At 39.3% G+C, this 14,570-nt stretch overlaps 1 protein-coding gene, 1 long non-coding RNA gene and 1 pseudogene across 4 annotated transcripts in view; 1 reads left to right on the top strand and 2 right to left on the bottom strand.

Moving 5' to 3' along the window:
- Positions 1-758: 758 nt before the first annotated feature.
- Positions 759-2,267, bottom strand: LOC143881228 (pentatricopeptide repeat-containing protein At5g66520 pseudogene; annotated as a pseudogene).
- Positions 2,268-3,267: 1,000 nt separating this feature from the next.
- LOC143881311 (uncharacterized) lies at positions 3,268-11,195 on the top strand. Its single transcript, XR_013251921.1, has 3 exons — positions 3,268-3,401; positions 3,477-3,625; positions 10,872-11,195. It is a non-coding gene; the product is annotated as an uncharacterized LOC143881311 (long non-coding RNA).
- LOC143881309 (uncharacterized) overlaps positions 7,832-14,570 on the bottom strand; it is a 26,291-nt gene continuing 19,552 nt past the window's right edge. For 2 of the 3 annotated variants that reach the window (XM_077384301.1, XM_077384302.1), the window contains 2 exons: positions 8,327-8,472; positions 7,832-8,174 (listed from right to left, as the gene is read on the bottom strand). In XM_077384301.1, coding sequence (XP_077240416.1) covers positions 8,327-8,472 — 146 coding nt within the window. In that variant the 3' untranslated portion in view covers positions 7,832-8,174. Of the gene's footprint in view, positions 8,175-8,326; positions 8,473-11,631; positions 13,044-14,570 lie in introns of those variants that run through there. The other variant, XM_077384300.1, reaches the window with a different exon arrangement.

Genomic DNA, 14,570 nt, shown 5'->3' with positions numbered 1-14,570 from the left:
TATTTATGGTTAATGTGGCAATCTATCAAAGGGTTTTTACAGTTCTATTTTACCTACGTTACCTGGTTCATCGGTTGGCTTGGTTTGGGTTTAACTTTTCAATTTTCATTTGAAGCGAGTTCGTTTGATGTAGGCTTATCTGGTTCTCTTCCACTTTACTTATTTTGTTCTCTTTAGTTTGCTTGTTTGGTTCCTTTTGGCTCTGTCTTCGGTTCGTGGACAGGAAAACCCACGAAAACTGTTCAAATCTTCCTCGAATCCCTATATGAGAGGTGGAAAGTTAAGAGACTTGGAAGTGGAAAGTGAACCCATGTTAAGAGAGCTGGAAATAAGAAAATCGAAAGTCGAAGTTTTACATCAAACTGCTTAACTTTAATCCTTATTCGCAATTTGCTAGTTTTGAAGAATTACCACACACCCAATTGCAGAACCGGTCCACAACATACTGGTTTGCAATGCAGTATGGTGTTGAACGAACCAGCTAACCCAGTACTTGACTCACTTCATGTCAGCTAACCCAGTAGTTGACTCATTTCATGTCAGCTAATCCAGTACTTGACTCATTTCATGAATACCAATAGGGTCTTTTTATATATTGTTATACAATGTCATCAACTCCTAATTTATCAAACATCAAGGAACTAACCCAATTGGAGTATCTTTTGTTGCTTTCAAGATAGAGTGGTTTTGAATCCCAGACCTTAGATATTGGATCTTCCATGGGGTTAAGGCATTTTAGAAAAAAAAAAATTAAGAAGCTACAGATCATCACACACTACAAACTTGGGTCTTGTAAAAACCCATTTATCTTCCCCCTCTTCCATTACTAACTCACCCAAGTTCGAAGATACTTCTAATACATGTGGGTGTGACTTATCATCCACCACAAATTCATGAAAAGCACCATTCACTTCAATCATGCTACAACCAGGACTCTTCCTACAACCAACCTCCTTCATCTCCTTCTTCACCTTCTCAACATCACCCCACTTTCCTGCCTCCCTATACAAATTCAACAATGCCATGTAAACAGCCCCATTCAAAGGTTCCTCACTGATGAGCTGTTTTGCAGCTAATTCTCCAACCTCAACATTCCTATGAACCCTACATGCATTAAGAAGAGCACCCCAGATGGCAGCATTTGCCTTCATTGGCATCTTTCTTATAAATTCAACCGCTTCTTCGATCAATCCGCCTCGAGCGAGGAGATCAACGACACAACCAAAGTGTGCAATTGTGGGTTCGATCCCAAACTCAGTCTCCATGCGATTGAAATACCGCAAACCATATTTCACCAACCCTGAATGGGTGCACGAAGAGAGAAGCGCGACGAATGTGATAACATTGGGCTTAATTCCAGACCCAATCATCTCTTCAAACAATTCAATTGATCTCTCACCAAGTCCATGCATGGCCATACCGGCAATCATAGCCGTCCACTCGCCTACTTTCTTCTCCTTAGCGCCCGCAAAAACAAATTGTGCATTTTCAACACTTCCACACTTGCAATACATATCTATTAGAGCAGTAGTAATTCTACTATCGGATTCGTTCGGATTTTTCTCATGTATATAGGAATGAATCCATCTACCAGAGTCCAAGTCTCCAAGACTAGCACAAGCACAAAGAACACTCACTAATATAGAACCATTAGGCTCCATTTTCGCAATTTGCAAGTCATGAAACAATCTCAATGCCTCCTTAAACAGATCACGCCGAACATAGCCGGCAATCATGGCGCTGAAAGAAATAATGTTTCTCATAGGCATGTCATCAAACAGCTGACGTGCGGACTCGATTGAGGCAAAATTCACATAACAAGTAACCAAAGTAGTCCAAGTGGCGACATCTCTTTCGAACATATCATCAAAAATTCGAGTTGCCGTCTTGATGTCGGCATTGGATCCATAGAGATTGATCAAAGAGTTTTGAACAAAGATATCGGTATGGAAGCCATGTTTGATGACTTGGCAATGGGTCTCTTGGCCTTTGTGAAGTGAGGGGAGAGTGGAGCAAGCTTTGAGCAAGAAAGGGAAGGTGTATTTATCAAGTGGGGGGCCTTGTTTTTGCATTTGGTTGTAGAGATTGATTGCTTGGAGGGGATTTGGGGTTGTAGCATAGGCTCTAATCATGGTGTTGTAGATGAAGGTTGATGGGTTTTGGATGTGGTCGAAGATGAAACGAGCGTAGTTGAGGGAGGAGGGGTTGGAGATGGCAAAGAAGGTGATGATTTTACGTAGGTAAAGGTCTTGTTGTTGGAGACCCATGGTTATTATATGGGCGTGAAGTTGCTTAGCCTCTTGCATGTTTGGATTATGAAATTCGATTCGATAGGGCCTCTCACTTTGGAGGAACCTGTAAATAATCCACTGCACTCACTCCCTTTTGTCATGTGATAGTGATACACAACAAAATAGCAAACATCAACTATGCCAAAATGTATCAACACTAAGAATTGAGAGGTTACACTTATGAGTTTACTGTGGAAATAATCATTGTTAAGATACATACTATACATGTGCAATTGAGACCATTGATTTTTGAGGATCCCCATATGATCTTGTCTCATGCCACATGCACCCCCTATCTATAAGATCAACGTTGACCAAAAAAAAAATCAATGATTTGCTTTTTTTAGGGGTCCTAAAGACACCTTAGATCATCAAGGTTTTAGGATCATCTAAATAGTGGAACCACTTGCAGTGGATAAGCCCCGTTTGTTTTGGATTTTGAGAACTGATTGTGTGTTCAAAATTGATTAATAATCAGCTTTGATCTCACAAATCGATTCTCAAAATAAGAGCACGTAGAAAGTATTACTGTATAAGTGGGGTCCAATTTATTGCCGTGAATAATATAGACCGTTGGAGGGTTAGAATAGTCCGATGAGAGTGGATTTTGATGACACGGCCCATCCATAACAAGGCCAAATAGATGAATGGTTTGGATCATAGAGATAGTGGCCCCCACTAATAGGTAAACCCTTTACAATGATGATGGATCGAGATCAATTTATGTAAGGGGCTCCCCTATAGATGGACCATGTCTCAAAAACCCCATCAAATGATCTTGACCGTCCGATTTGTGGTGTTCACAGAGATTTCGAAAACAAGAAGACAATTTATAAGGAGATTTTGGGGGCAATAGCTTTATCCACTTGGGCCCAACACATGAATGGTTCTGATCATCAAACTGGTGGGACCCACAAGTACTCCACGGAGCAATTACCAATTACCGTGTGTTATCATCACTTATTAGCAAGCTTGGAGGAACTGAGGAAGGATGGGTGGTGTGGGCATCGATGGCCATGGCTTGGAAAAAAATTCTCACAAACAGAGCAAACACGCTCTTACCACAACATTCCCTTCTTGGGTTCTCAAGATTCTAATCCTCTTACATTGGTAGGTACAAAGTTGGAATTTCTAGGGTTTTAGGGGTTTCTTTCTTTTTATCTAACGTAGTGCAATGCTGTACAGTGAAGGTGGGGATTCCTGAATTTCCCAACGGAGTAGGAAGAGGCATAGAAACCCACGTGGCAAAGCTCGAGACTGAGATTGAAGACTTTCAGAAGCTGCTTCTCACCAGGACTCTCAAGCTTAAGAAACTCGGCATCCCCTGCAAACACGTAATTCAATCTCATTGCCCCCCCCCCCCCCCCCCCCCCCCCCCTCTTTTTTTTGATAAACATATTGCTTGCATTTCAAAAGACTTAGAATTTACAAAGACAAATGCAAAGAATGTAAACTACAATCTGAAAAAGGTCCAAATTTGCAATTAGGGTGTCATCTAAGATTCTAAATGCACCCAACAAGTAATTTAAATACCAACTCTAGTGATTAATAGCACAAGTGAAACAAATACTACGTTTGTACATGTATATCATGTGTTTGTTTTAGGTACCTGACCAATGCGCCAAAAAGCGTGGAACACCTTAGGACATGTTAGAGATTTTCAAAACGGTATTGAAAATTAAAGAGATTTTTACATGTTAGATTTTAAAATAGAAAAAACAATTTTCAGACAGGGCGACCGCGGATTGGTTTATGGAAACATAAACTATTTCCAGAAAGGTGTGGGCGTCGCCCGGTCGACCGCAGTTCTTTGGATAGGAAAGGAACCGAAGCATGTCGGCGGGCGACCGCGGTAGCCTGGTCGACCGCGGCTGTTCGAAAATATATCCATTGGGAGAAAATTGACATAGCTTTTCACTTCTGTTTTTCAATCTTCTTTCATGTCTTTTGCTTCTCAACAGTCATGAATGATTTTCAAGCACAAGGAACACTTTGTGGATGATCCAAAACACTTAAATCGCAAAGAGTTGCGATCGAATGATCATTATTCAAACCAATATAAGAGGTGTCTTGAAGGGATGTTTCCCTTAATGAATAGACATCTAATGCTCTATAAAAGAAGCATAAATCTGTCTTTTGAATACACAAAAAATCAGTTATTGCTGTACTTTTCTTTTTCTCTCTAGCAATCTCCTATTCTCTTGTCTTCAAGTTAGTTTGTTCATAAAATAGTACACTAAAGACTGTTTTCTGCAGAAACAGTTTTAGTGTTTTTTCTCTAAGGCTTGAAGTTCTTGAAAGGCGTTTTGGGTTTGATTCCGCTTGTGCAAAGCGTCATCAAACAATTGTAGGATCTTCCTACAAGGCTTCATTGTATCTTGGAGGCAATTCGCGGATCCCCTTTGCAAACAACTGGTGGGGGCGAAATTTGTCTTAAGGAAAGCGTTTACGCGCCTTGAAGCAACTCTACAGATTTCTATCTTCTCCAAATTCCCACTAATAATCTTAAGACAAATTTATTTCTGAGTGCTTCAATGGCGTTGTTTTCGATTCGTCAAATGACCCAAGACTTCGTCAAACTTGAACGCTTTGACAAAGGGAATTTCAAGCGGTGGCAGAAGAAGTTGCACTTCATTCTCACTTCGCTCAAGGTGGTCCGTGTTCTCACAACCCCAAGGCCGGTGTCAGTTGAAAATGAAACTCTAGCGCAGGCTCGTGCAAGGCTAAAATGGGAACAAGACGACTACATTTGCAAATGGCACGTTCTCCACGCTATGTCGGATACACTTTTCGACATATACCAAAACATGGGATCGACAAGTGAGATTTGGACTGCACTTGAAACCAAGTACATGGCGAAAGATGCAAGTAGCAAGAAGTTCACTGTGAGTCGTTTTTTGAATTTTCGCATGGTAGATGATAGGCCAGTTATTGATCAGTTGCATGAAATTCAACATATAGTAAGTCAAATACATTTGCAAGGTATTCTTCTTGATGAGTACTCTTTCATTGTTCCTTCGATAATTGACAAACTTCCACCAACTTGGAAAGACTTTAGAAAAAGTCTCAAGCACAAGAAAGATGAAATGTCTCTTGAAGATTTGGCTCAATGCCTCAGGATTGAGGAAGAGTCAAGGATAAGAGACAACAAAGAAGAGCATGAACCTCTATCCTCTAAAATCCATTTGGTGGAAAATGTCAAGGACTAGAACACGTGACGGCTTTCACTCTGTGAAAGAGTCAACAAAGAGTCAAAGATGCTTTTGCATCTTTCGACCTGGCAGCCTACTCTGTGACGGCTTTCACTCTGATCTTGTTTCCTAGTAACCCTTTCCACAGGTTGCCTCTTTTGCGGTGGCCCAATATGTGGTAACTTCACCCTGATTGCTTTCACTTTACACTCTTGGAACCACTGTTGAAACATCTATTACACCCTTGGAATCACTATTACACCCATTGAACCACTATTTTGGCCTTCTGAATCACTATTGGACATCTATTACACCCTTGGAACCACTATTAGACCCATAGAACCACTATTTAAGCCTTCTGAACCACTATTCAGTTTTAGAACCAATATCACACCCTTGGAACCACTATTGCTACCCTCTGAATAGTGGTTCGGAGGGTGTTAATAATGGTTCCAAGTGTGTCACTAATGGTTCCGAGATGCTTAATGGTGGTTTCGAACCAGAAATGGTGGCTCCGAACCAGAGGAAATAAAAAAGAAACGATAGACGAAAATATGTTAGTTGAGAACAAGAGGAATAGTTGTTCAAGGAGATGAAGATGGAGATGGAGGGTCTCAAACCTCACCCTAAACCCAAAAGAACCCTAAACCCAAACGGAAAAAGGAATAACCTCAAGAAAATATAAAATGGAGAAGGGACTAACCTCAACTTCGTTCAAGGAGGTGGTGAAGATGGAATGGAATCATTCCAGAGGGTGGTTCTCGTTGCCGTCGTTGCCGGTGGAAGAAAAAAAGAGGGTAGAGGCAAAATACAGTGAAAATGGAGTTGGAGAAGAAGAGGTAAAAAGATGAAAAAGTAAACAAAAAAAAAAAACAACCAGTGAAAAAGGCTACAAAGGGCATTCTCGTATTAAAATGGGCTAAGTTTTCTCCCTCCTCCCTTCTTTGATAATTTAGAAAACAGCCTCCCTTTCTGACAATTTCAGACAAAAGGTACATTTTTCTGATCATTTTCCCCTTCTTTTTTTTGTCTCAATTATGAAGTCCTGCAATGTCCAATCACTACCTGTGTTCCAAAATATCAAGCAACTATCTGCTCTATTCTTGCTTTCTTAGTAGAATATGAAAATTGCAAAAAAGAAAGAAAATTTAGTACAAAAACCATAGGCCAAAAAATAAATAAAGAAAAAAAAGAAAAAGCAAAAAGGGAATTTAACAACACTTGAAACCGATGTCCATATTTAAGTTTCTCAAGGGCTTCTCATAGTATCCTTTTTCAAATCACTGTTCCTGAACTCCATAAACCAGATTAAGTTTCAGTATGTTGGTTTAACAATTTCTAGGGTTTATTAGGTGTTTTGGTTGGTTTTGGATTACTACATCATCTACTAGTGGTGTTTTGTTTAATGGTTTTATGCTTTGATTCAAACTATTAAGAGACCCCTTGCCTTGTCTCCCCTTTGTCAGCGCACGTGGCATAATGACTTTTGTCACATACCGAACTACTTGGAGATGGTTTTTCACTAGTAGAGCCTAATTTAATCGGCGACAGCACCCCTACTGCCCATTATTTTGATATTTGGTAATAACACTCTGCACCAAAAAATGAAATACTTTAGTTGACTACCAAACACCACTACTTAAGAAACAGACTACTTAACTGCTATTACACTGTTGACTACTTCAATTCTAATTCACCACTATATAACTCAACTACATACATGCAACCAAGCTGACACAGGCTTCTCACAGTATCATTCTCCAAATCACTATTTCTAAACCCCTCGAGCTGATCATGTATTCGCCCTCGTCCCCCTGCCGAATCAATCACAACTCCCTAGACTCACCTAAGATACTTAGGCAGCAATGGGTCGATTAGGATTTGCCTTGGCCGCATTTTACCCTGTATTTATATTTTAGAAAAAGGGACATTATAAATTCGCACCCCCTGTAGGATACTTCACGCCCCTTTAAGGTGAATTGACGTCAAAAAGCATTAAAAGTCTACCCACGTTACCCTCTTTTTTTATGCTTCTTGACGTCAATTCACCTTAAATGGGTGCTAATTATCCTATAGGGGGTGTGAATTTATCATCTCCCTGAAAAGATTATCCAAATATCATATTAAAAGAAAAAGAAAAAGAAAAAGAAAGAGCTAAAAATGTAAAATCAATTCAATCAAATTAAAGGCGTAAGAACAAGTGCATTGACAATGTTTTTTTCTCATTTGTATAGGGAATAACAATATGAGGTGCCTATTATTTTTGCAATAAGCTTTCATCAATAACGCTCAGATAGTGATGCCCAACCCCGAAAATCACCTCATTCAAACAATCATAAGCTAATAATCTAAATAAATTCAATCAAATTAAAGGCATAAGAAAATGCAAATCTCAATGTGCAGCAGCAGCACTACAGGGGCGTCTCTATCAATTTTACAGTGCGGTGCAATTTCCCCCCAAAAAACTGCATCAAAATTGTTCATGGTGATGCTGTACACACTAAATTTTCCTGTTGTACACACTAAATCTTCCATATTGTGTTTAGTTTCGTGGGCCTATGGTCTCTGTTCATATGTACAACACCAAATCCCTCAAAAACAAGCTGTTACAGACATCGAAAAAAATGTCACTCATCCCGAAACTCTACTCTTATCTTCCCCACTACCCTATCCAGAGACCTGCTCTACCAAACTGCAATGAGAACATAAAGTGATTGATTATTGTATGGCCACAGCAGTGTTCTTGTAACAGATGTAAAAGCAATATATAAAGCATTTCTCATTCAGATAGAGATAAGATGGTTTTAGATTAGATAGCCCAAATCAAGCAAGGAAGTACTATACTTAGGAAGATCCAGAACCAGGACCATGGCTGACGGTCGCAGATGTATTCCTGTAATACTGAAATGAAATCAATCCTCCCCTTGCTGCCTCTGCTGATTCAGGAGAACCCTGAAAGTTTGCATCTGAATTGCTTCTGGAGAACACTCCTGTAAAGATAATATGAGGTCACGAAAATGGAGCATCTTCCAAAACATTCTCTGTATAAAGTAAGAGTTATCATCTTTTATCTTCTCTGATCGGCCTTTCAAGCACGCCATATTTGAAGTGATGTTCAATAGAATGATTGATAGAATAATAATGAGATCCTGCAGATGGTTCAACCAACTGGTTGAATGCAAGAAAGGAAGAATGAGTACAGTTGAGTACATTTGGCAATTTATGATCAGGGTTTTTTTTAAATTACTCACGCAAGCATGCCATGCTCTTGCAACCATTCCGTAGCAACTAGCTGGGCAGTTGTTCTTTCACGTCTGATTAATCTTATTACTATTCAGAAAAAAAAAAAAAAAAAAAAAACTAGCAGTGAACTTCCCCATCGAATTTTGCGAAGGGGTACATGGTATCCAAGGCAGCTAGGAAGAGAGGTTTTTTAAGAATTGATCTACTTCAGAGCCACACAAATAATTTCAGTGACCTGCTGTTTCTAGCAGTGTTTAGTATTCAGAAAAAAAAAAATTTCAGTGACCACAAGAATTTATCTACTTCTGATTAATCTTATTACTATTCAGAAAAAAAGAAGAAAAAGAACAATTAGCGGTGAACTTCCCCATCGAATTTTGCGAAGGGGTACATGGTATCCAAGGCAGCTAGGAAGTGAGGTTTTTTAAGAATTGATCTACTTCAGAGCCACACAAATAATTTCAGTGACCTGCTGTTTTTAGCAGTTTTTAAAATGTGGATGTGCCGCGAAACGCGGCCAAGAAAAATCCTTGTCAACTCGGCACGGACGCGGTTGACGCGGTCATAACTGGGAGAGTAAAAGGAGTTTTTTATTGACTCTCTAGGTCAAAACGCGGAATGCAGATGTGGTGCAACGCGGAACGCAGCCAAGAAAAATCCTTTTCAACACAGTGCGGATGTGGCCAAGAATGCGGTTGACGCGGTCATAGCTGGGAGACTCAGAGGAGTTTTTATTGACTCTGTGGGGCAAAACACGGAATGCGGATGCGGTGCAACGCGGCCAAGAAAAATCCTTGTCGACTCGGGCAAGTTCCTTGTCGTGACAACGAGTTTTTAAACACTGGTTTCTAGAGATTGGAGAAATACATTGTAAATGGATGGACGTAATGCAAGGTATTACCTATGCTGGGAAGGGTGGTTAACAGAAAGCAATATAGAATTACACATAGCATACACCTTACAAGAGAATCAACATGAATAATACTGGTTCCTTTACTGCTGAGACAATGTGAAAGAATATCGTGGTGGTTTTTTCTAGAAGTATTGCTAGACAGATCACAAGATGGGATTGTTCTATATATATCCAAAGCATTACTGGGTTTTATTTCAGAAGCACAATTAGCATTTGTCTAAAATCAGAAAAATAATTTACATTAAGGGCAATGTTTGGCCACCATGAAAACTATTCCATGGAATATTAGTGGGGCTAGTTGTGAGATATGGGCAGAGAGGTAGAGACATGAGAATTCAGGACTGAGGGGAGCATGAAAAGCCAAAAATAGGGAAAAAAAACCCCAATTTGAAGTAGGGTATTTTTTTTTCCACTGTTTTTAGGGATTTCTCATGTTATCTCCATACTCTCTCCACTCGTGCCCTCTCAAGTTTCTCCCCCTCCCTCCTTCTCAGCTCCACTTTCACAGTTGGACCAATGAATATTCCATGAAATAATTTTTTCATGGTTGCCAAACATGGCCTAAAAGTCAATTTCAACGTCTGTAGAAACTTGGAAGGGAAATATGAAGGCAACTTGAAATTATATAAGTGGACAACCAAATATCAACCAGAAATCTTTGAAAAAAAACCCAATAGTTGATAATGCAGGGTCAAAATAGAAGAGAAACAGATAAACAAAACCCCAAGAAATGGAAGCGCCTAAATACACAATAAGAGGCGTACATCGGATGTATGAAAGATGGAATTCAAATTTATTACCTGAAGCAAAGATTAAATATGTAACCCTATATAACTTCCATGATGATAATCATCCAGACCAGAACCATCAGCTAAAACAGGTGGATAAATTTGATTACTTGAATGCTGAAAGAAAACTAAATGCTTTACCAAGTGTATAAAATCCATTTGCAGCTAAAGTTTGAGGGTGCCCGAAATATCCATATGTTAATTATGTTTATAACAATACAATACTATTCATGCTGTTTGCCTACAGTTCCGAACATGAGAATTATGATAGCCAACAATTACTAACTTAGCTTACAATGTGCCTAGAACAAAAGCACACTGCACTAGAAGATGATAGTGTATTTTTCCAATCTTCCTTTTTTTCTTTTTTGAATATGAAGATAGTGTATTTCGCCAAACTTAAGTTTAAAGGAGTATTTCAAGGCACCATGGGATTTTCCTGCAGGAAGGACCAGACCTAACATTATGATCACAGTTGTCACGAAGGACCAAGTATGTAGACTATCAACAGCTTTATTTGGCTGTATTAATGTTTATGTTCTACATGAAGTTTCTATGCAAGGAGAAGTGTGGAATGGACACAGACACGAACATGTCTGCCAGAGCTCGACATGGAAATGAAATCTCATGTGTGAGATCCCATGAACTTGAAATGCTGAAATATTTAGACATATTGCAAAAATTAACGAGCAATATAACAAACAATATAAGCTATTTTGATGTGAGCTGATATATTTGAATTTTGTAGAAAAACCACAGATGTTGTACATTATGCAACACAATAAATAATATGAAATTTGACATTCATTTGAATTCTAATGAATCAAGCCCATGTGTTCATGTAAAATCCCATAGCAAAAACCAAGTCATCAGCAGACTTGTCAAAAATCCCAACTAAGTAGCAAGTCTAGTTTATTTTATTTTAGACCCTTCTTCGCCATTGACTAGACTAGTAGACATCACCAGTGGCTGACTTCTTTCTAGATATACATCTTGGCTTTATCAGATGGATAGAGTGGGAGCAGTGAAACCATGCTTCTTTGAAAACATTGATAATTAAGGGAGAACACTTACAAACATAATGCAAGCCAAACTAAGCACGATTCAAACCTAAAAATATACATTCAACCACGACACCGGAGTCATGATTTTAAAAATCAAAGAAAATAAAAACAAAGCCAATTCAAAATTGGAAAGAATTATACCTTGCAAGATTATCAAAAGGCAGAAAATAACAGTAACGAACATTGCACACAGATTACTGTTAGGCGATGCTGCTTTAGCAGCTTTCATCTTCTTCAATGCTTTCATCCTCTCAGTTCTTGCTCGCTTCAACATGGTGAGCTCATTGATCTCTCTGACCAACTTTTGGTCCACAGCATCTAACTGTGGTGATTTGGGAGGCCGAGGCGGTTTGGGAGGCTTCTTCTTCTTTTTAGGTTTCTCCTTCCTCATATCCTTCTCCACAAGACTCGCCTTTTCTTCTACCCCTAACTTTTGATATGTTAAAAATGGAACACACGCAATGGAAACCTTAGGAGAATTTGAGAAATTGTTGCATGTCTTTATCCTATCTTCACCTTTGACTGATCCATCAAAGCTCACAAAACCACTCCAGACCCTACCCAATAACTTTTTCGTCTGTTTATTGCTTGAAACAGTGTCCTTTGAGCCTTCTTCTTCACCAGTAGTTCCACCACTTTCAAGATCAATAGAGAGAGATCTTTCTCTTGGAACTGTGCTACCCATAACGAATCCAGCCTTTTGTCACCCTTTCTCACTTTCTTGACAATAAAAAAACACCAGATTTGCTCTTCTCCAACAAAAAATCAGTTTTTTTTTCCGCTCAACCCATTACCAAAAATCCCACTTTCTTAAAATTTTCTTTTCCTTTTCCGCTCTCTGATCAAACAACTAAGTGCCTGAATAACACCGAAATAACAGGCCTGAATAACAGTAACCTGATTCAATCCCCTATTGCCATTTTATAAACCCTAGAAAAACCTCAATAAATTACCATTAAATATGAATAATCCACCGAACGCCCCAAGGAAAATCTCAATAAAACTTTCAGGAAGCACCCTACGTTTTCAGAAACTAAACTTTCAAAAAAAAAAAAAAAAACCCATAAAGCATAAACAAACAAACAAAAGCAAGGGATTCTGTGAAGAGCAGCTTGAAAATGCAGCTCCAAAACCAGTAAACGAAAAAGAAATTATAAACCAAATATACATCCACAAAACCCAACAATGAAGACCCTAAATGCAGCTCATAGAGGCTATATTAAAGAAAGAAAGAAAAAAATTAAAAGCCAAACAACTCCAAAACCAACCAAGAAATGCAACTTCAAACTCTTCAACCAAACCTCACAAAACAAACCCAGCAAAAACAAATAGCATCTACTTACCCGCAATCAAACACACAAAAATAACAACATGCTAGAATTACAGCTAGACGTTTGCATTGGAAGATGGAAAAAAATTGGAAAGAGATAGAGGGGAAAATCAAGAACGATAGTGATAAAAAAAAAAAAAAAGAGTCGAGTAATAAAAAGGGAAAGAGAACCGTGTTCGTGTGGTGAACGAACGAATTCAGGGATGTTGTAGGGGCTGGACAAAAGGACCGATTGTCTTGATTTTTTGGACAAAAATCAGAGTAAGTTTTATATTCACCCCCTTTTCTTTCCCGCTCCTCTCCCACTAGTTGTGATGTGACTATTCCTTTTTACACTCTAACGCCTAACGGGGTGACCCAGAGAAGAAAAGGGGGATAATATATCATATCCAGTTGTGGGGTGGGGCCCCTGGCTTTCGTTGTTTAGATAAAATATTTTCGGCAATTAAGGCCCGGGAGGCTCCGTCGGTGGGGGGAAACCGAGAATTTCCCACCTACTGTATGTGTGCTACGTGTGTGTCCCACCATAATACGAGGGTTAGGTCTGCTTGCGCACGTGTCTGCATGAGACTAGGCATCGCCCACGGTAAATGTGGTGTGGTGTGGTGTGGCATGCCTACTCACTTGTTTTCGCATCATCACGGGCTCTGAACCCAAGCCCAGTTTGCAAGCTGGGGCCCAAGTCTACTCTAATTGAGAATGGGACTAGGCCACGCACAATTTTTTGGGTCCCACATGGGGGACGCAATATAGACCCTTCATCTTGTAGAACATCATGATGATCTTGGTCCCGAGAAGAATGGACATGCCATGCTAAGATACCCTTAACAAGAATTAAACATACGATTATCTGATCGAGCTTTCTTCAACTGCTCTTGGGGTTGCGTCAAGGCATCCGATCGCATTCACGTGGCACAAGAGTCCCTCAAAAAATATCTAAAGTAGAAAGGACCCTAATGGCTCTTTTTGCTACTTTCTTACTAATTACATGTGCTTAGAGTTGAAATGATGAGCATCTATCATTCCTCTAGAGGAATGCTAGACTCACAGGCGCCCTTGCAAAAAATCAGGGAAAGGGCCCCCTCATTGGTCAAAACCAATTTAAGGATGCGTAGCAAAACATGGTCATAACATAACTGTCATAAAGGAGTTTTGACCAATGAGGGCACCCCTTTCCCTGATTTTTTGCAGGGCTCCTGTGAGTCTAGCTAATGATTAAATTAGCCATTTTGCAATAAATCCTTGTCATTGCCTAATATGTCCAATCGTATAATGCCCAAATGTTTTTTTTAATTTTTCACTCCTTATTTTGATAAACACAGCCATATTATTGTCTTAAACTTGTTCACGCTGTCAAAAATAGACGGGAGATTACCGGGTGATGCAGATAGCATGCTCAATAAGTGGCATATTTGCCCATTAGGATTTAATTTCCCTACCTACATCACGGAACTTTTGTCTATTTCTAACGAAAGCTAAATTGGTGCCACCTTTCTCTATAGGACCGTCCCTTCTTAAATTTTAAGACTAAATGTTGGTGACAAAATCCGCTACGGTCACACTAAACACTTGCCATTGTTCCACAACGTCAAGTTCGGTTGCCTAAATAGGCTAAATGCCACGTGCCGTAATCTTAGCGGATAGGCGAATTTCACCTGTAACACTAAACACTTATTTTTAGTTTCCAGTCATTTTCTTCTTAAATTTAAATACCTATTTGTTTACTTTTCTTGGTTCAAGCCATGGATAA

The sequence above is a fragment of the Tasmannia lanceolata genome, unplaced genomic scaffold (assembly GCF_043159265.1).
Source record: "Tasmannia lanceolata isolate RefF3 unplaced genomic scaffold, GAP_Taslan_0.1 ptg000007l, whole genome shotgun sequence".
Taxonomy (NCBI): domain Eukaryota; kingdom Viridiplantae; phylum Streptophyta; class Magnoliopsida; order Canellales; family Winteraceae; genus Tasmannia; species Tasmannia lanceolata.
The sequence above is the reverse complement of the archived record's forward strand: the minus strand, read 5'-3'. Positions and strand labels throughout refer to the sequence as shown.